Source organism: Mesoplodon densirostris, chromosome 13 (assembly GCF_025265405.1).
Source record: "Mesoplodon densirostris isolate mMesDen1 chromosome 13, mMesDen1 primary haplotype, whole genome shotgun sequence".
NCBI classification, from domain to species: Eukaryota; Metazoa; Chordata; class Mammalia; order Artiodactyla; family Ziphiidae; genus Mesoplodon; species Mesoplodon densirostris.
Genome location: NC_082673.1, coordinates 55,966,310 through 55,987,600, shown reverse-complemented (window position 1 = coordinate 55,987,600; position 21,291 = coordinate 55,966,310). Strand labels below are relative to the sequence as shown.

The window sequence follows — 21,291 nt, the reverse complement described above, 5'->3', positions numbered from 1 at the left end:
CATGTCCTTATACTCCGCCATCTTGATTAGAGCCCCGAGATAGTACTGTTTGACAGATGAGGAAATCAAAGCTTGGAAAGGTCACACAAATAATGAAACTGGAAAGCAAAACTTTTATGCCTGAGATGTACACAGAGCAAAACAAGGAAAATGGAGAACTATTTCAAATTTTAGACAATATTCAAGTTAAATATCTTATATTAATATGTAAATTTGTTGGATTGGCTGGAGGTTTTGTCTCCCACGAAGGCATATTCCTTCCCAAGTTGGAGAAAGTTGAAACATGTATTTAATAGCTGAAGTGTGGGAGTGGTGGTTGTGTGTTTGTGTGTGCACAGTCTAGAGCCACTAGAGGGAGCCAGGACTCAACAGAAGACAGATTTGCTCCAGCTGGAAGCAGTGCCTAAACTGTGATTACATTTCAAAAGGTAATGCCAACCCAAATCAGCACTTCTAATGAAAACCTGTTTTCAGGATCACTCGGAGGACTCAAATATGAATATAAACTGAAGGTTTAATACTTCGAATCACAACTCTTATACCTGGAAAGAATTAGATGATTTCCAGATAGGATTGTGGCCCAGGAGATGTTCTTCCTAGTTTACCACACTGCCCTTTGGGAGGAAATTTTGATGGGAACGCTTGTCTTGAAGTGTTTAAACATAAGCTTATTCAAGGTGTTTTGTTTGTAAAAGCATCATTTGGCCTCAAAAATACAGTAGCTTCCATAGGATGGATGTCATTGGGGGGGGGCCTTCATTTCTTAAAGAAGCTGCCACTTGTATTTTCTTGATCCTGTAAGTGCCTTGAGCTGATAGAGTTGAAGTCTCCTTCGACTCTGTTGCAATTCCCACCTCCTTGTTTTCCCAGGGACACCACCACTCTTGTGTATATCCTTCTGGGACATTTTTTTGTACTTAAATTTACATATTTACGTATCTTTGAACAACTAGCAGTGTAGTTTGTTTTTTTTCATTTACCGAAATGGTATGCTAAAACACAGTTTGCCATTGACTTTTTAAATTCATCTTTTTGAGTTTTACCATGTATACGTGTAGACAATACGTTTCTTTTAATTTTTTATTTATGTTATTCATTTGTTTTTGGCTGCGTTGGGTTTGTTGCTGCGTGTGGGCTTTCTCTAGTTGCGGCGAGTGGGGGCTACTCTTCGTTGCGGTGCTCAGGCTTCTCGTCGTGGCTTCTCTTATTGCAGAGCATGGGCTCTAGGCATGCGGGCTTCAGTAGTTGTGGCCCATGGGCTCTAGAGTGCAGGTTCAGTAGTTGTGGCACACTGGCTTAGTTGCTCCACAGCATGTGGGATCTTCCCGGACCAGGGCTCGAACCTGTGTCCCCTGCATTGGCAGCCAGATTCTTAACCACTGTGCCACCAGGGAAGCCCAATACATTTCTTTTAAATATTGCATAGTATTTCTGGGGTATGCCACAATTTATCAGTTCCCCCTCTGAGGATGATTAGGTTATTTGTAATTTGTTAACTTTTATCAACTCGAGTAACATTCTTTTTGTTTTTGGACAAGAAAGTAGGATTTATTGGTGGGCGTGAGTAAGGAGGGGACAGCACCAAGGCTCTCACGAGTGCAGGGCCCGCCATTTGTCCAGAGAGCCACGATTAGGGATGTATTTGACCCCACAGGCCCTGGGATGAGCCACTTTTCTGCCACCATGTTTTCAAATTCATCTGCATTAAACTTAGTAAATCCCCATTTCTTGGAGATGTGGATCTTCTGGCGGCCAGGGAACTTGAACTTGGCCCTGCGGAGGGCCTCAATCACATGCTCCTTGTTCTGCAGCTTGGTGCTGATGGACATTATGATTTGGCCAATGTGGACCCTGGCCATTGTTCCCTGGCGCTTTCCAAAGGTACCGCGCATACCTGTCTGGAGCCTAGATAGGGGACAGCATGCCAGTCATTAATGTACACTGGAAAGGGCTGTCTCCAAGGTCCCTTAAGGCAACCCGTATAGGCAACAGGCTGCATACACTACCGAGGAGGCTAAAATCTAGTTAGATACCTGTAACTGCAGTAGCTGTAGTACAGGGTAGGGCTGCATTTTCAGTTTTACTAGGTGTTGATAGATTATACTCCAGAGGCTGCCCATTTGTGTTCTCACTAGCAGTGTACAAGAGCCCCGTATTTTCACATCTTTACCAATGCTATAGTCAGACATGCTAACTTTTGCCAAGCTGATTGTTTTAACCTGCATTTTTCTGATTATCAGTGAGATTCAACATTTTTTTCATATGTATTTTAGCCATTTCTCATGTATACATATCTTGCACTTAAAGTTAAACTTAGAATTTTACACAAAATACCATTCTGTGAAGTGAATTTTAATATTGTATTAAAAAATCGAACTTGTTACACAATACATATGTTCTATGACTTTATGTATACATCCATATACATATATCAAGGTAAGGTCCAATACAAAAAAAAAAAAAGTTTTCCCATGGCCAGTGTTCTACAGAAGAAAGACTGTGCAAACTTTATTTTGTAGTCAAATAAGATTGCAACACTAAGGCAGAACAAGGCAAAAGCAAATGTGTCCACAGTATATTACAGAATATCTTGCATAGCTTATTTGTTCTCACTTGATAAACTCATTTTAGGATTCTGAAAGATTTTTTTTTCTCAATGAATTTATACAAGTTAGTGTGTACTTTTTGCCTTTGCTCTATATAGCAAACCAGCTTTCTCAGTACTAGTTATGTTTTAGTTTACAACCTTACAGAATTAATGATAGCTTGAGCTTTTGGGGCTCGGAACTGTTTCACTGTAATCCTTGATACAATGACATACAAATACATGTAGCATTTTGAATCTTCATCTGTATCTCAGGCGATTTTCCAGGGCTTCCATTCTCTGTGTCATTTCTTCTAGTAAATCTCAAATTAAGGAAGAGGAATCTGAATGGCCAATATTTATTTACATTCAAATCAACTTGATTTATCTACATAAGAATTTGTATCCTGAAAAATCTAAGGCTTTTGGGGTTTTTTTTTCCCCCATTTCTGTTAAGTATTTTAAAATTCTGACTTACAAGTTTATAGTAACTCATTAGCACATGCTATCAAGACTATAAATCTGTATGGGGTTAAATACTCTTTTTTTTTTTTAACTTTAGAGCCAGGTAGTTCAGTTCAAAATTTTCTTTTTAAAAATTTTAATTCTACTCACACCCCTGTTGCTTATAAATTAATTTGCCATAGCACACCTCTTGAAGCCAAACGGATGATGTTGGGAACGAGGTGAAGAGAAGAAAACAAAAGGATTAGGCCTTGGAAAGTAAGATATGACCTCAGAAGAGATGAAGAAAGATGGGGAGTTTTCACCAATGATGATAGGACCAAAGTGTAGCAGCAGCCTTGAAGACTTCAGACCTATGCTCTTTTATTTTTTTTTTATTTTTAAGCTTTTTTTCTATTTTTGGATGTGGACCATTTTTAAAGTCTTTATTGCATTTGTTACAATATTGCTTCTGTTTTATGTTTTGGGTTTTTGGCCGCGAGGCATGTGGGATCCTAGCTCCCTGATCAGGGATTGAACCCGCACCCCTGCATTGGAAGGCAAAGTCTTAACCACTGGACTGCCAGGGAAGTCCCAACCTATTCTCTTTTCTATGTAACTGCCTTACTCTCTTGTGAAGTAAACCCTCAGAGGTGGGCTGGGAAAAGGCCGAGCAGAGGAGCATTAGAATAAACATGTATCTTCCTTCCTGAAGCTTCTTAATACCCTCCACCTGCTCGCTCAATGGCAGAATGAAAGCCTGGATTCATCACCTGTATTAAACACTGTCAGATTATTTTACTTTATGGAGCCTATTTCCGGTTTTCAGAGAGGGAATGGCTATATGCTGTTCTTTATTTTACAAACCCATTTGCACAAATAATTCAGAATTAAACCATTTCCCTTTAGTTGATGCATGTTGAGCTAGATATCAGGCAGCTTTAATAAGCTTACTGTAATTTTAAGTTCAGAGCAGTTGGCAGGGTGTTCAGTGTATAAAAGCACTGAATCCTCATTTCTCCATTATCCCAAAGCATCCCTTTTATTTGTAATAATTGTTCTAATGAATCATTGGATCCTGCTGTTCCCTTGGTAGAATGTTTCATCTTAGAGTGCTGATATAAAAGATCTCTGCTGCCAAACAAAAAAACCCCCACCCCAGGCCTCTAGAACCTACACGCTGACCAAATATGGCCGCAGTGTGGCTTGGGGCCAAAGGAAGGGTTTGGGGTTTAGGTAAAAGACTTTGAAACCTCTTCATTCTACATAATTCTTTGCCTGTACGCACTGTATCTTTAATGCACTTCAGATCTGGTATATAGCTTTCATTTCCTCCCAGCAGAGAAGGAGTTAAATAAGTCTGTTTTTTCTTAACCTTGCATACTGACTGGCTGGCTGGCCTTACTGTTGAACCTCCTAGAACCAACCGCAGGTAGCAGCTAAGTGCTTGACCTGTGCCGGAAGCTTGGCTTGCCCTTGGCTCTCAAGCACCTATCAGTCTGCTTAAGAAAAAGCCTTTCCTCGAGTTCAGTGTTCTTGACTTTATGGAAATGACTTCATTTGATATATACCCATATATAGAATTTTTTGAAGTTGTGGTAATATTCTTTGCATTCCATACAGAAGCATAACATTAGAAAAGGATATAGCGCTGCGTTAATTTTCTTACTTCTTCATTTGCAAGGTTCTGGAACATTATAAGGTTTTCACATTTGCATTGATTGTGTTTTTCTTCCAAAGGACTTCCTAAGAAAGCACATGGAAAGTGTTCAACTCTATAACCCACCAAACTTCCCAGACGCATAACAGTAGGACTGAATCAGCATGTGAAGGAAACCATAATGAAAGAAAGGTTCAGCTTTTTCCATGCAGCCAGATCCAGTAAATACCAGGAAAGGGCTGTATGTGCTTCCAATGCTGGAAGTGGCCTTTGTTGTGGACTGCGGGAAGACTACTCCACTTTCTTGTAGTTGATTTTTTTAGTTCTCGTTTTTCTTAAGTTTTTCTCTTTCCCCCTCTCCTCCTTCCTACTTCCTCCTTTCCTGTCCTCCCTTAAGCTGAGTGTGTTGGCAAATTGAGAGGCTGATAGCAAATTACCCTATAAATATTTTACTTGGAATTACCTGAGGATTTTGTCGAGTGGAAAAGTTTTTGTGTAGACCGTGCGAGATTGTTTTCTTCAAACAGATATCGGTGTTGCACTGCAAAATTAGAACAGGAAAGTATGTCTCGGATGTTTATGGTGACTGGCTGAGGTTCTGTAAAGAGAGAGAAAACTGAAGTCAAACCTGTTTAACATGGCTGTGTTTATAATACAGCCATCGACTGTCAGAGTAAGGTACTTGGTATTCCTAGAATGGGGTACGTAGCTTTATTTCGGGACATACTATGGCAGAAAGACTGTCAGCAGAGAGGCTATTACCAACTATGGCTAAAACTGTGTAGAGTAAATGTTTCCTGTGTGATGGAACAACTTCTGTGGGGAAGTTGTTCCCCACAGAATTTTACAGAATTTTCCTTCTGTGGGGAAACCATGGTGCGAGTATGAACCAAAGATTCTAAAAATACTGCTTTTAAAAAATGTACCTGTTGGCTGGTGGGCCCTCTTTGGCAGTTCCCCTGCTGGGGAATCCCGTCTTCCACCAGAGTCTTCCAGAGCTGAGAGGTAAAAGATGACCAGAAGAGTGACAGTTGTCCACATGGGCACATGTGTTCTTTAGGAAACTGGTCCCAGACCAACTCCTTACCTACCTGCCACCACCCAGGATGTTCTGGTTTGATTTGGTAACACCACCGATTCACAAAAGCACTTGGTTCCCCCAATAATCTAAGACCTTTCTAGGGCAGTTCTCTCTAGTAAGAGAAGCCTGGATCCCTTAAATGCATCTTAAGAATATCCCCAAAAATGTTACGTCTAGAAGGTAGGGTGGGAAAAAAATGAAGTTTGTCCAAGGATTAAGTTGCAGTGGCAGCAGCTCCACTTGAGGCGTTTCAGCTTAAATGAAGGAGCTTTGAGGCAAAACGTTATCAAGTTGCATTGGAAATCTGAAAGGCCTTCCCTTCCTGGCCTCTTTATCCCAGTGCTCTTTCCTGTGAAGGAGTAAGACACATCACTTTGGGATTTTACTGGCGACTGAAGCTGGGACAGGAGTAAAAGGAAAAATGGGCAGAACTGCTATATGCAAGGACACCCGGCACCATAGTGAACTGGAGAAAAGCACAAGGGGCTCCTATACATAAGAAAATCTAAATTCTAAAGGGCAGTTTAATGTTCTGTAAACAGAAGTAGTCTATGCAAGAGGGCATTCTTTAAATTTTCATCAGTGAGCTTGGAAGGACTACCATCCCTTTCCACTCTCGTTACAGGTGTATCCCAAAATTGTGCATCAGCTTTCCTGATTCATATAACGGTTTTTTCTAGTTACGTGATCATCTCCATAGGGTTTTTGTGAGGATTAAGCATTTTGCCATGTGTCAGAACACTTATCACACTGCTCGGTACAGAGCAGGTGCTCAAGCAACGTTAGCTATTATTTTGTCTTCTCTCTCCCCTATTCCACTTTTTGTGCTTAGTGTTTCTGGGCATCACTGGCCCTGCCTACAAGGGAGGCACTTTTTTGAGCACTTTGAAGGAATGGATTGAGAATTTCTCATTCACCTGCTGCTCTGTTTGCCAAGGTCTCTCCTAGATGTAAGCTATAGTACCTTCACATATGCCTTTCCGTAGTTTATCACTTATCTCGCCCATCGTGCTGAAGTCTTCGGCATAGAAGAGATGCTCTTCTGTGGGCTCAGAGGCAATCTCTTGTAGTTCTTCCTCAATGGCTTTCCCTACCCCAACAGCATACATGGTTACACCTAAGGAACAGAGCACATTAAGAACAGGGTAGTTACACGGACGTGGAAAACAAACTTACGGTTACCAAGGAGGAAAGGTGGGGGGAGGATAAAATAGGAGCTTGGGATTAACATACACACTACTTACTATATATAAAATAGACAACAGGGTCCTACTGTATAGCACAGGGAACTATATTCAATACCTTATGATAACCTATAATGGAAAAGAATCTGAAAAAGAATAATGTATCTATGTGATTATATATATGTGATATGTATATAATCTGAATCACTTTGCTGTACACTTGAAACTAACACAACATTGTAAGCCAACTTTACTTAAATTAAAAACACAGTAGTTAGGGTTGTATTCCCAGGATCTGGAAGTTGTGTGTACTGCACCCAAAGCCAGCTAGATATTAATAAGTGGTGTGATTTGAGGGGTCCATATCAACCTCCCTTGACTTTTGCATCATTTTTATTTTGGCCTTGTGAGCAAAAGACGGGGATCCAAGAGAAGGGAAGGTGAGGCATGAAGGAGAGGTTGGGGAGCTAGATCACCAACCTGTTGCTCAGCTCTGGACAAGGTCATTAACAAATCTTCAACTTTTCCCTGAATTAGCCTTGTGGGTAAAGTAGAAAAGAGCACTACCTTATGGCTTACTAAATGAGAATCTCTTCTGGGAGAATTCTAAGAAACAAGGTCAGTTTATGACCTTGTAACCTAGTTTCTACTTCTCAGAGGTACAGATAGGAACTTTAAGTGACCTGTGGCCAAGCGAAGCTGTATTCTGCCCACCCATCTTGGGAGGACAAAGCCTTGTGAGGAGGTGCTAAGCTGAAAAGGAGAATCTTCAGACCAATGGAAATCCCCTAAGTCAGAAAAAAGAACAAACCCAAGTATCAACCTTAGATTTCAAGAGGCATATGAGATTGTTCCAAAAGCTTTTCTAAACAAAATTGATCATTAGACTCCCTTCCCCAATATCCTCTTCAACTGAAAGTAAAACATAATAAGAACTTAAGTTCTGCTTGACTTGCAACATTTTTCAGCCGGTATCTTATTCTGGCTAATTCATTAGACTAGATTTTTTTTTTTAAATAGACATAAAAATGGCTCTTCAAGCCAAAGGGCAAGAGTTGGCCTCATTCTAAAGTCTATGTCAGGTCAACAGCCAAGTTCAGCATATTTGTCTTGAGAGCCCAGTGACTTTATGCACAACTTCCTAAAAAGGATAACTACTATTTTAAGATTGTGTTAGCTATACATAGGAGTAATTAAATTCATTAGAGGATGTCACTTCAGATAAATCTTGTTGATTCAAGAACCAAGTAAACATGTTTCTTCCACCACCTGTCTTTGGAGGATTCGTGGAAATTTGAGTGGGTACGAGTAAGGTAGATTGGCTTTAATGAGACAAATAAAAGGGTTGACAACTGTCTTTGGAGACAGGGTGCTTTCCCCTATTCATTTTAAGAATGCAGGTTAGAGGGGCCTGTGGGTTTGACATAGGCTCAGGTAAGCTACTCTAGAAGCAGGGGAACTGGGTGTGAGCAGCCAGTTTTAAAATCCACCCAGATAATTCAGGCAGGACACTTTGTGGCTCCTACTCTATTGGGTTCAGAAAAAAAGTGACGTAAGCAATATCAATAAAACGGCCTCCTCTGTGAAGAGAGTGACAATGTGGACATGAACCAGCCTTTCTGTGAGCAGGAACAGAGTTCACTAATGCTATTGCCAGCACTTTCATCCTTTGTTTATTCACTCAGCAAGGACTGGTCACACATGTACTGTGTTCCATGCCTGATGGAGGCACTGAGTCCATAAAGTCTTGGATGAAGCCTGGTTGGTACATATCCTTTCCCGCTTACAGGACCTGCTGAAGCAATGTGCCCTCGACAAGTTCTTAAAGAAAGCAGCTTTCAAGCAAACTGCTTCACAGCCTCAAGGTTTCTCATCTCCCCAAGGAATCCAGACACTTTCCCTCAAGCTCTCTCCACCAACCGTCAGCTTTTGGGTTTCCTTTCATCAGGAGCCATATTCCCCCGCCACACTTGACATCTATACACAAATGAAGTAACCTCAAGTCCCCCCCTGCATTATACATGGAGTCAGGCAAACCTCAGAGAAGAGGCTGAGCTCTACTGAGCAACAAGAGTTTAGAGTTACGATCTTGTCTGACATTTTGATTTTCTCAAAAGTTAACTTTTGCCTCCTGCAAACACAAGAGTATTCGCTGTCCTAAGGCTACTGCACTCCCAGAGTGTTCACTGGAAGCATTGCTTAAAAAAGAAAAGTATTGGTAAGCGTTCCTCCTACCAGGAGTCTATTTTTATCAAGCTCTTCAGGTGACTCTAAAGCAACCAGACCAGTGTCTGGGAACTGTTGTGTATTTCTCTGGTTAAATCGCACGTGCAGGATTGATTCTCTGCTCTGGCGGTCACACCCTGGCTAGTAAATCACAGTAGATGATTACTCAGGTATAGTCTGTGTGTAGACCAACCTTCCAGTCCGCAAGATTTTTGTATCCTTCCCGAGTCCTTTAACTCCTGTGGGGTGCCTTTAAGGCCACTAGGTGGCAGTTTAGTAAAGGTGTGTAACAGTGGTGACAGGAAGCCTTTCTGTCCGCTCAAAGAATCTCACTCCTGTGGCCCCATGTGAACACCAAGTGAGTTTAAGAAACCCGAACCTTGAGTGGTGTAAACCACACCTCCATCCCATATTACCATTGGCCTGGGCTTTACTGGCCCACTCGGAGACATCATCCTGAGCCCGTCCATCTGTTAACACGATGGCCACTCTGGGCACCTGTGCGGAGAGAGGCCTGGCCCCTTCTGCTTGGGTAAAACTTCTCTCAAACATGTGTTTCAGAGCCAGTCCGGTCATAGAGCCCTTGCCCATGTATTTCATGTGGGCCACAGCTTTTTTCATGTCTTTGGCTGAGCTGAAGTTTCTCAGGGTAAACTCTGTGCGGACCTGCGTGGAATACTGGAGCAGCCCAACTCGAGCGGCTTTTGGGGAAATTGCCAAGGAATCTATAATTCCAGTGACAAACTGCTTCACAATCTCAAAATTCTCTTCTCCGAGGCTCTTGGATCCATCAATCACAAAGACCAGGTCAACTGGGCCTTCAGTGCATCCTACAGGAATGAAAGGAAAGTTGAGGTAGTCAAATGATAAAAGTCACTTATGCACAAGAGGAGAAGAAAACTGCTTCCACTGGAGGCATAACCACTTGGGAGAGCCACCTTTATTCTTTACATAATACACAGGACAGACAGACAGTGTAGGGAGAGTAACGAGCAACAATAATGCTCAGAATTGCCTTTATATGCAGCTTGTCAAATTGTTAAAAAGTAGTATTTTCCACAAGCAAAAACACACAGCAGATGTACAAATTGGAAACCAGGTCCACACTGTACCCTGGGTCGCCGGCAGCCAGGTCTGGGAGGGACTGCGTGTACAGTACTCTGAAGGGTCTGACAGCACCCAAAAGATTCCAGTAACTTTACTCCAGGCGGGTGATATCACCCCGGTGCTGGCATCTGACAGACAACGGACTTGGAAAGTCTTCCAGTTCAGCTCGGCCATCACCTCTTCCAGGGAGATTTCCTAGTAACCCAGCTTGTCTTAGTTACTCTCTGTGTAGCCCTAACACTACTAATTTAGTCGACAAAAAATTGTTATTGAGCACCTGCTTTGTGTAAGGCAGTCAGTGCAGCAGGATTGCAACAGTGACCAAAGCAAAATCCCTGACACCACACTGCTTATAGTCCAATGTACTCTGTGCAGTGTTCCACACTGTACAACAGCTAGTTAATTATGTGTCAGTTTCCTCCTCTAGTCTGCCAGTTCCTCCTCAGCAGGAGCCATTTCTCATTAATTTCTGTACCTCCAATACCTGGCACACAATAGTTGTTAAATAAATGCTTGTTGACAGAATAAACAAAGGAGGTGGTGTCCATTGGGTAGCACACCCGTAAGTATCCTATTGACTTTTTTTTTTTTTTTTTTTTTTTTGGCTGAGCCACACAGCCTGTGGGATCCTAGCTCCCCAACCAGGGACCGCATCTGGGCCCTCTGCGAACCTGGGCCCTTGGCAGTGAAAGCACGGAGTCCCAACCACTGGACCAGCAGGGAATTCCCCCCTATTGACCTTTTAAAGTTTTAAAATGAATTACCACTGTGAATTCTTTATCTATATGGAAGTTTTCCAGGCAACTCAGATGGGTGACAGTAAAAGCTTTATGCAAATACGTAAGCAAACTGGGTGTGGAGAGATTTTTTTGTTATTTAGGGCTGCATAAGAAAAATTTACAGATCCCAAATGAGTGACCTCATTTCAAACAGTCTACAGTATGCAATATACATTCTCTTTTACATATCAATCAGCTGTCTAATATTTGAAAATGAAGCACAGCAATATTAGGAAGTAAAGACACACATGCAAAAATATTTCTATTCCTGGGCTTAACTAACATGCTAATGTAATTGTGTGTGTGTGTGTGTTGGAAGAGTTGGGTTCCTCTCTTTCTTCATTAGTGCTTGTCCTCTTTACCCAACCTATTGATCTGTTATTAATGAAAGAGGAAAAGGCCAATTCAGAGCTTCATTTACATTCATAGCCCGAATCTCAAGGAGTGTGCACGTGACTCTCCAGCAGACTTCAGAAATAGTGAAATAATTTTCCAGCAGCGAATCTGTTTTCTCTTCTTCCCCATATACTCTTTTCTTACAGAATGAAACCAACACCTGCAGCCTCCATGCATAGAGGGGTGTAGAAGGCTTCGCCAGGAAACAAGAATCCAAGTCGAGTAGGAGAGCATCAGGGTGAGAGGTGCCAGACTCTCACTTTCAGATCCAGGCAGAATGACAGTCCCTCTTGCTGGCTACTTGTTTGCAGGAAGGTCACTCAGCCTTCCTTGGATGTTTTCTTTTGGTAGTTAAGTCAATGAGACTGGAACGGAGCAGTGTTTTGCTTTCTGAACTTAATTTTCACAGAGTTCCAGAATTTCAGGGTTGGACAAGACCTTTAAAAGCCACTGGTCCAGCCACCCCTGTTGCTCACATCTTTACTGCATCCCTAACCAGTAGCCATTCATTCAGCCTGGACCTGAACACCTCTCCTGATGAGGAACTCATCACTTCACCACTGAAGCCCCATCTATAGATGGCTCTGCTGTTGATGATTACATTTGTAGCTATCATTTGTCAAGCAATTGGAATGTGCCAGCACTGGGCTAAACACCTTTAAATACATGATATCATGTATTCCTCATGACGATTCTGTGAGGTATTATCTTCATATTATATGAAGAAACTGAGACTCAAGTTAAATAATTTCTCCAAGGTCACACAAATGTATGATTGGGTGTTCAAATCCAGGTCTGTCGAAGCTCATGATCTTAACTAATTAATCACACAACTTCTCTGAGACAAAGTGTCTTTGTCCTCATACTCAGCTGTAGCTTCTCCCCAATGTCCTTTCTTTCCCTGGGGTTTGCGGGGGGAGTGTCATATAAATAATGGGTGAGGAGATTGTCAGTTTGGCGTTTGAAAGGTACCTCAAGTCTTTTTTTCTACATAGATCTTCCTTTATTTTTCACTTGACATCGTATTGAACTTCCCCACCATGATGCTTTCTAAATCTTGTCTCTATCCTTTTTCTTTATTTTTTTTCTAAAAAAAATATTACATGCACATGGAACAAAGTTCAAACACTACAAAGGGTATCTATATCTATATATCTCCATCTCTATCTACCTATATAGCTATATCTATATTGAGAGAGAGAGAATATAGGTTAGAGAGAGCCTTTTGAAAAATACATCAATGGTAACATACTATAAAAACCATTCAGCACCATGCTTTTTTCACCTAAAATATCTTGGGGATACATCTAGAGCTGCTTCATTCCTTTTAACAGCTGTATAGTATTCTATTGTATAGATGTACCATAATTTATTTAATCAGTATCTTATGGATAGACATTTACCTTATTTCCCATTTTTGCTACTGCAAATAACGCTGCACAAAATATCCCTTTAAATATGGCTATGTGTTCTTATGTGATAAGAACACATGCACTTATCTGTGGGATAAACTCCTAGAACTGGAACTGCCTTTGAAATATCGCCAAATTGCCCTCCTAAAAGTTGTACCAATTCAGACACCCAGTGATAAATTTACAATTGCCTATTACAGCATAGCATTGCTGGAGACTTCCCTGGTGGTCCAGTGGCTAAAGTCTCCATGCTCCCAATGCAGGGGCCTGGGTTTGATACCTGGTCAGGGAACTAGATCCTACATGCCGCAACTAAGTGTTCGTGTGCCGCAACTAAAAGACCCCACACTTGGCAATGAAGATCCTGCGTGCTGCAACTAAGACCCAGTGAAGCCAAAAAAAAAAAAATATATATATATATATATATACACACACACACACACACACACACACACACACACACACACACACACACACACACACACACACACACACACACACACCATTGCCAATATAAGGAATCATCAAACTTTTTGAACTCTGATAACTAACAGGTAAAAAAATATATGGTAGCTTTAATCTCTCACTGTACATTTTCCCTTTTTTTTCTTTTATGGCTTTTATGTTTCATGTCATGTTTAGAAAGTTCTTCTCTACTCTGAGATTATAAAATAACTCAAGATTTTTTCTGCTACTTTAGAGGTATTATTTTTTAAGTTTAAAAGCACAAGTCTTACCTCCCTCATTCCAGATATTCTTATTCAGCTAGGATCATTCTAGCCTCTTAGCTGATAGTGAACTTACTGTCAACTAAAACCAGAAGTTTTTTCATAGGTGCAGTTAAGCTCTCTCTTCCCCATTCTGCATCTATGCATACACATTTATATCTATGGTAGAAGCAGAGGTGAGGGATTTATTTCCTGCAAATACTCCAAAGAGCAATTGCTCCCAAACCAAATTAAGGCAAAAAACCAAGTTGAGATCACTTACTTTTGCACCGTCTTCCATCCTCAGCTAGAATAAATCCCTCTGAGCATTTGCAGATGTAAGAACTGCCACGATTAACACAAATGTGTTCACAGCCATGGTAGGTTGATTTGCAGACATCCTTCCCTGAGGGTAATGTAGGAAGTTAAGCAACCTCATCAATGTGGAAATGAGCTGGACTGAACAGTCATGTCAGGACAGATCATCATAGAAATAATCCATTAAAAAAAAATCTCTGTTCAAACTTCCTCTATAACATCCCCCTTTTCAGTCTAATACTCAGGATAGGCCATGGTAAAGGAAACCTCTCAGAAAGCTCTAGTTCCCATGAAACTGAATGGTAAGATGGGTGATCAGGTGTCCTGGATTTATTGTTAATTTTTAGAATTGTTCGATGTGCTTTGAGTTTTGATTTTCCCAAGCTACTGATTTTTCCCCATAGACATCCCAAACGCTTCAGTTTTAATTGTCTGATGAACATTTCTTATGTGTGAGATACTTTAAACTCTCCAAAGTAGTCACAGCCTTTTAATCTTCACAACATCCTGTGGAAAGAGGAGGGCAGGGATAATTATACCCAATGTATAAATGAAGAGACGAAGTTTCACAGAGTTGCCCAAGGTCATACAACCAGTTGATGACACAGCTGAAGCAGGATGTGTCCTGAGTAGTCCTCCTCCACGGCATGAAAGCCTTTGGTTCTCTGGTTCTTTTCTATCATTAGCTCCCTAAAAGGAGAAGCTTCCTACAAAATTGGAATCAGTGACTATAGATCCTTCTGGAAGTGGGAATGGTGGGATTTGATTTAGCAATCAAATCACAGGAAGAAGTTGTGCCTTGTGTACAACTGTGTACAAATAGCTCAACTTACTGAGCAAAAAATATGTTAAATGAAGAAATGATGCACATGTGTGCCCCTGCTTACAGAAAGAGAAGCATGAACAAATGGCTCAGGCAGACATAATGGGCAGAACTGCAGCCATGGGCTCCGTAGAAGGACACCCCCTTGTGAAGGCAAAACATAGGCTAGTGTAGGGAGCCCTGCAGAGTCAGGCCATGGACCCACGGGCATCCCAGGAATCGGATTTTCAGACAGAACTTCTCACTAACAGTAGAAGCCCCTCTTCCTGGCAGAAGAACGAGGAATGAGTTCTCCCCAACCCCACGAAGGCTGACCTGTGGAGGCCCCCAGTTATGTCGGGTATCCATGAGGATATTCCCCCAAATCAACCTCAACAGCAAGTGAAGTTTTTTTTTAAACTAAAAAAAGGAACGTCCTGCCCACCGGAGCAGAGTATCACAAAAACAAGTAGACAGTGTCAAGATCACCCAAAGTAGGGATTAACAGCTCAGAATCTCACGGTGGAGGGAAATCCCCACCCTGTTCTCGTCTACTGCCCACCTCACTGAGCTCAGCCAACCCTGTCTCTTCTGTTGGGGGTTGTGATGGTTAACTTGATGTGTCACCTTGGCTAGGCTATGGTGCCCAGTTGTTGCATCAAACACCAGTCTAGATGTTGCTGTGAAGGTACTTTTTTTAGATGAGATTAATATTTAAATCAGGAGACTTTGAGTAAAGCAGATTATCCTCCATATTGTGGGTGGGCCTTATTTTGAAGACCTTTAGAGAAAAAAAGACTAAATTCCCCAAAAGGAAGAGGGAATTCTGCTTCCAGACTGCCTTTGGATTACAGCTGCAACATCGGTTCTTCCCTGGGTCTCCAGCCTGCCAGCCTGCCCTACAGATTCCTTGTCTGTTTATCGATCTATACACACACACACACACACACACACACACACACACACCCATCCATTTTATTGGTTCTCTGGAGAACCCTGACCAATATACCTTCTAAGTAAACTCTCAGAATCTGTTTTGAGTGACCTACAGAAGCAAATGATAGAATGGATAAACAAGACTCACAGAAAATCCTTTTGGCCCTTCTCGCACCTTCTGCCCTTACTTATAAGGTTTTCCAAGAAGAAATAGCACTATAACTGTTCTTTGATCCTCATAGAGATTGCTGGCAGAGATTCTCATCCCATCCAATGACTAGCCAGGCACCGTGCTAGGCTCTGGGCATCCACACAACTCTTGTGGAAAGGGCCTACAGCTGGGAGAAAGTGAAAAGCAGCGAAGAGCCTGACAACCCAGGATCTTGACTGAGAAATTGTTGAAGAACTAAGGGTCTATTGTACTGATCACTAGCACAACAGTTTCAGAGCACCCAAGGCAGGAACTTAACAATAGTGACACTGATTATAAAGGAAGACTTTCAATGCTTAATGAAGTTCTCCAACTGTCCAAGACCCAGAGATGGAAAAGTCCACCTCTACCTTGAAGCCACTTACTTCTGCAGTGTTTCCCGTCCTCAGCGAGTCGGAATCCCTCCAAGCACTTGCAGATGTATGACTCACCACTGTTCACACACATGTGTTCACAGCCGTGGTCTACTGCTTGGCAGACATCTTCCCCTGTGAATAGCAGAGCAAGTTAAATGTTACCAACATCGATTTTCCCTGGGCTTCACCTGGGACTTTCCATCCATCTCAGCCACTGGACTCCAGGGCCACCTGAGCTCAGTGATCTCTGGGGAGGAAGGTCAAACTGAGGATGAACTTCAGCGGCTCTCATTCGGGCTCACTCTCCCAACTTCCTCACTATCACCACCACTGTCATTCACCAGCACCTGCTTCAGTGTCTCATAAATATGCAATCCATCATCAGCTTTCTGCAGATGCAGTTTGTGATAAAAGAAAGGAAACACTGTTGCTATGATTACTTAGGAGATTAAACCTCAATTTAGATTAGTGGTACTGAAATCTAATTTTGGCTTTTTCCCTGACATCTGACTTTGGAGAATGGCTTAACCTTACCTTTCCTTTCTGAAAAATGAGAAAAATACCTTCAGTTACCCATCTTTTCTTCAAATGTGAAATATGAGTTGTTCTTTGTAAAGTACTTTTGAGAAGCTTGAGAAAAAGACGACTGATAGGGGTGGGAATCATTTGCTCAGGTTTACACACTCCCCTTTGACTATATAGAGACGTGTCTTGGCCCCATCTAAGAGGCCTTGCTTTCTGAGACGTAGAATGGACTCATCATAAGGTGGTCTCTAAGAGGGATTTGTGCCACCAGAAACAACAACAACAATACTATTAAAGATAAAGAAACAGAGGCTCAGAGAAGTTAAGCAACTTGCCCAGCTAATAAATTGCAGAGCTAGAAGCTGATAGAATACTGGATTTCAGACTGTACATCTTTCCAGTAGAGCACACTGCCAACCTGTCATTTCTTTCCACAGGGCATAAATGAATACGTTCGGTTGTAGCTCTGGCACTGACTTTTTTCATTTGTCCATTTGTTTGTTTTCTTTTTAATAGACTTTATTATTTAGGACAGTTTTAGATCTACAGAAAAATTGGAGATAGTACAGAGAGGTCCTATAAACCCCATACCCAGTTTCCACTATTATTAACATATTATACTAGTGTGACACGTTTGTTACAATTAATGGACCATTACTGATACAGTAATATCAACTAAAGTCCATAGCTTATTTATATTTCCTTAGTTTTTAAGCCAAAGTCATTTTTTTCCGATCCAGGATCCCACATTACATTTAGTGGTCTTGTGGCATTGGTTTTTGAGAGTAATTGATACACAGAGATCAGGATGGTGGATTTCATGCAGAGGTCAGATACAGTAATGTTAGCCCACTCCAATAAAAACTTACTTCTGCAGGTTTTCCCATCTTCACGGAGTATATACCCTTCAAAGCACTGGCACACAAAAGAGCCTCCACTGCTTACACACGAATGTTCACAACCATGGTTCCCCAAAGCACAAGAGTCCAATTCTGACAATCCAATTGGAATTAGAGAAAGAGAAAAAGGAAATGATTCATACATTAGTTACTTATTCAATCTTATAAGACATTTCAGACACCTTAAATGAAAGCAGTACTTTATCCCACAGGGCACATTTCAAAATAGAAAGCATGTCTATGAGCAAAAATTCTTAATATATAAAGAGCACATAAAATAAAACAATATGATCATCCCATAGGAAAAATGAACAAAAGACATGGAAAGAAAAGTTACAAGAGAGATAAAAATGGCCTATAAATATTAGAAAATAAGTTCCACATCATTGATTATCATATAACTGTAATGTCAGCTTATCTACATATCTGCTTATGTATGTATGTATGTGCCCTACTTTGGTCATTCATCCATCCAGTCATTCATTCATTTGTTCACCGAGTTGTGGAATATTTCATGAGTCCCTTCTCTCTGAGTCAGGTACTCTTCTAGGGTCTGGGGATGTAACAATGAATAAAACCAAGTTTCTGCTTTTGTGAAGTTTACATTTGGTGGCAAGGGTGGGATGAAAGAGGGGCAAGACAACACACAAACAAATATATATGTTAGATGGGGAAGGTGCTATGGGGAAAAGCAGGATAAGGGGGATGGAGAGTACCCGCTGGTTTGGGGCCTAGGGAGGGCTTGTTATTTTACATGCTGCAGTCAGAGAAGGTGACACTGAGCAGAGCCCTGAAGAAAGAGATGAGTGAATACGTAGTGTTTGGAAAGAACAGCACCCAAGGAGAACAGCATCTGCAAATGGCAGTGGTAGGAGTGGGTGTGGCACATTTCAGGAAAGGTAAGGAGACCAGGGGGCCAGGCAAGTGATAAGCCAGGATAGAGCACATGGGAGTCACAGGCAGTGGTTGCATCTAAGTAAGAAGGGGTCACTGGATGGTTTTCAGCAGTGGAGAGACATGAACTGACTTTATTTTTAAAGGACTACTGTGCACAGAATGGGGCACAGGTAAGGCTAGAGCACGGCGAGATGGAAGAAACCCAGTGCACTGATCCTGGTGGCCCAGACAGGCTGGTGAGAGGGGTCAGACTGTGCCTGTACTTTGAAGGTAGAGCCTACAAGCTTTGCCGATGGGTTGATATAAAGAGTTTATCTTCATATGGATATGACAGGAGAGTCACAGGTGACTCAGGTTACAGGACTGAGCAACTGCAGAATGGCTTTGCCGTCCACATGGCTGGGGCAGCTTCTGCGGAAGCAGGTTTGTGAACCTGTGAAAACCAGGCTGATATTTAAAAAACCCCTTACTGAGGATAGGTGGGAAGGATTTTTTATAAGAACCAAACATAATTCTGAGAGTCAATGCTATCATTTCAGATCGAGGAGAATTTCTACAATGGATATGACTTGAGGTTATTAAATAAATGCTCCAAAGTGCATAATCACTTTTACAGTCAGGCACAGACCATACGCTTTTTTCTAAGACATTTTTGCAGTATCTTTTTTGGAAGGGAGTCCTGAGAACCACCCTATGCGTTAATTAAAGCAGCTGTTGTTGTTCTCATTTACCAGCTAGGGAAACTACGGTTTGGGAAGATGAATGGCTTGCCAACATCAAATGCTAATAAGTGATAGCACCAGATTAAACATGTAATCTTCTGATAATAAATCCCTAGCTACATAAATGTTTTCCCTAGCTACACTGCGTTGCTATATTCTAAAGTAAGCTTCCAAACATGAAGGGAATTGTGCTTGTCTTCGTTTGGGCAGAAGCGCTGCCAAAATCGTTGTACAATGGGAAGGCATTCTATCAACGAACATTATAACTTCAGAGGAGAGTCAAAGCAGAGCTGTCCCCTCCTCTTTGCTCTGAACATGACTTACTTCTCTGGGCACAATCTAGACTCATTATTAATGCAGAACATCACCCGATGGCTTGGGGTAATCCCTCACATAGTGTTGAGTGGAAATGCAGTTGAGTGATCCATAATACAGACAGCTGGCTGGCTGTGGAGGCAAGCACTTCTTTCCTCACCATGAATTTCTATTCAGAAGACTCCATTTTCCAGTGCAATACAATAGCTATACATAACTCTTCCAGTCCAGTCTTGCCAAGCCATAATCCAGACAGACCCCCCTGAGCACACCCCTTCCTTTTTTATAAATTTATTTTTATTTTTGGCTGCTTTGGGTCTTCGTTGTTGCGCGCGGGCTTCTCTTGCTGTGGAGCACAGGCTCTAGGTGCGCAGCTTCAGTAGTTGTGGCTCGTGGGCTCTAGAGCGCAGGCTCAGTAGTTGCGGCGCACGGGCTTAGTTGCTCTGCGGCATGTGGGATCTTCCCGGACCAGGGCTCGAACCCGTGTCCCCTGCATTGGCAGGCCGATTCTTAACCGCTGCGCCACCAGGGAAGCCCACACCCCTTCTTTCTGGAGCTTCCCCCATGCCCTGTCCTGTCCCCGTAGCTCCATCTCAGGCTGCAATTTTGAAGAGTAATTGTCTCGGTGCAGGGACCCTGAAAGGTCATCGGCGCCCAGGTTCTCCCACGCCGAGTCATGGTGGTCTGAGCCTGTACTAGGCAGAGTGGCACTGCTATCCTTTATCAGGAGCCTGCTGAGCCTGAAGCCCCTGTTCTCAGGGGGCATATTCACTCTTGGCTGCAGACTATCCCAGGAGCTCCCAGCCCAGCTTCTGAGCTCTCCTGGGCTTTTGTACTAATAGCTGTTTGGAAATTTTGTTGGGTGCATGCTTTAAAAGCATGTAGAGAGTTTGGGTTTTTAACCTTTCCCCTCCTCACCCCCTGAGAGCATGTGATCAAGAGAGAGGAGAGCTGTGGTTCTCACCCTCTGGTGAGCATCAGTCACTTGCAGAGATTATTTTAAAGGCAAAACAGGCCCATCGTTCAAAATTCGAATATATTAAGGGCAGACTTCCCCTATGGAGGGGTATCTGGCAATATCTACCGATAGTACAAAATGTACCTTTGACCCGGCAACTTCACTTCTGGAATTCTCTCCTGCAGATACCCTGGCACATACGAAGTGTATCAATAATTTGATATACTTTTTTAAAAAAATTTATTTTATTTATTTATTTTTGGCTGCATTGGTTCTTCGTTGCTGCATGCGGGCTAGTTGCGGTGAGCGGGGGCTACTCTTCGTTGAGGTGCGCGGGCTTCTCATTGCGGTGGCTTCTCTTGTTGCTGAGCACAGGCTCTAGGCGCGCCGGCTTCAGTAGTTGTAGTTCCCGGGCTCTAGGCGCGCAGGCTTCAGTAGTTGTGGCTCACAGGCTCAGTAGTTGTGGCTCACAGGCTCTAGAGCGCAGGCTCAGTAGTTGTGGCGCACGGGCTTAGTTGCCCCACGGCATGTGGGATCTTCCCAGACCAGGGCTCAAACCTGTGTCCACTGCATTGGCAGGCCGATTCTTAACCACTGTGCCACCAGGGAAGCCCCTGGTATACTTTCAAGTTATTCACGGCAGCATTGTTTGTAATAACAAAAAGTGGGAAACCCCCCAAGTGTCCACGACTACTCAGGAGACAAGCTGAATAAATATTCTGTACAATGAGACACGATGCAGCTGTAAAAAGAATGAGGCAGTTCTCTATGT

General features: G+C 42.3%; 1 protein-coding gene and 1 pseudogene across 3 annotated transcripts in view; both read right to left on the bottom strand.

Annotated features, from left to right (window-relative positions):
- Positions 1 to 1,949: 1,949 nt before the first annotated feature.
- On the bottom strand, positions 1,950 to 2,054 carry LOC132501130 (small nucleolar RNA SNORA70; annotated as a pseudogene).
- A 393-nt stretch (positions 2,055 to 2,447) lies between these two features.
- MATN2 (matrilin 2) overlaps positions 2,448 to 21,291 on the bottom strand; it is a 156,124-nt gene continuing 137,280 nt past the window's right edge. For 2 of the 3 annotated variants that reach the window (XM_060115607.1, XM_060115606.1), the window contains exons 11-19: positions 17,598 to 17,720; positions 16,213 to 16,335; positions 13,864 to 13,986; positions 9,596 to 10,009; positions 6,734 to 6,886; positions 5,615 to 5,686; positions 5,152 to 5,286; positions 4,676 to 4,774; positions 2,448 to 2,901 (exon numbers count right to left, since the gene is read on the bottom strand). In XM_060115607.1, coding sequence (XP_059971590.1) covers positions 2,846 to 2,901; positions 4,676 to 4,774; positions 5,152 to 5,286; positions 5,615 to 5,686; positions 6,734 to 6,886; positions 9,596 to 10,009; positions 13,864 to 13,986; positions 16,213 to 16,335; positions 17,598 to 17,720 — 1,298 coding nt within the window. In that variant the 3' untranslated portion in view covers positions 2,448 to 2,845. The remainder of the gene's footprint in view (positions 2,902 to 4,675; positions 4,775 to 5,151; positions 5,287 to 5,614; positions 5,687 to 6,733; positions 6,887 to 9,595; positions 10,010 to 13,863; positions 13,987 to 16,212; positions 16,336 to 17,597; positions 17,721 to 21,291) is intronic. The other variant, XM_060115608.1, reaches the window with a different exon arrangement.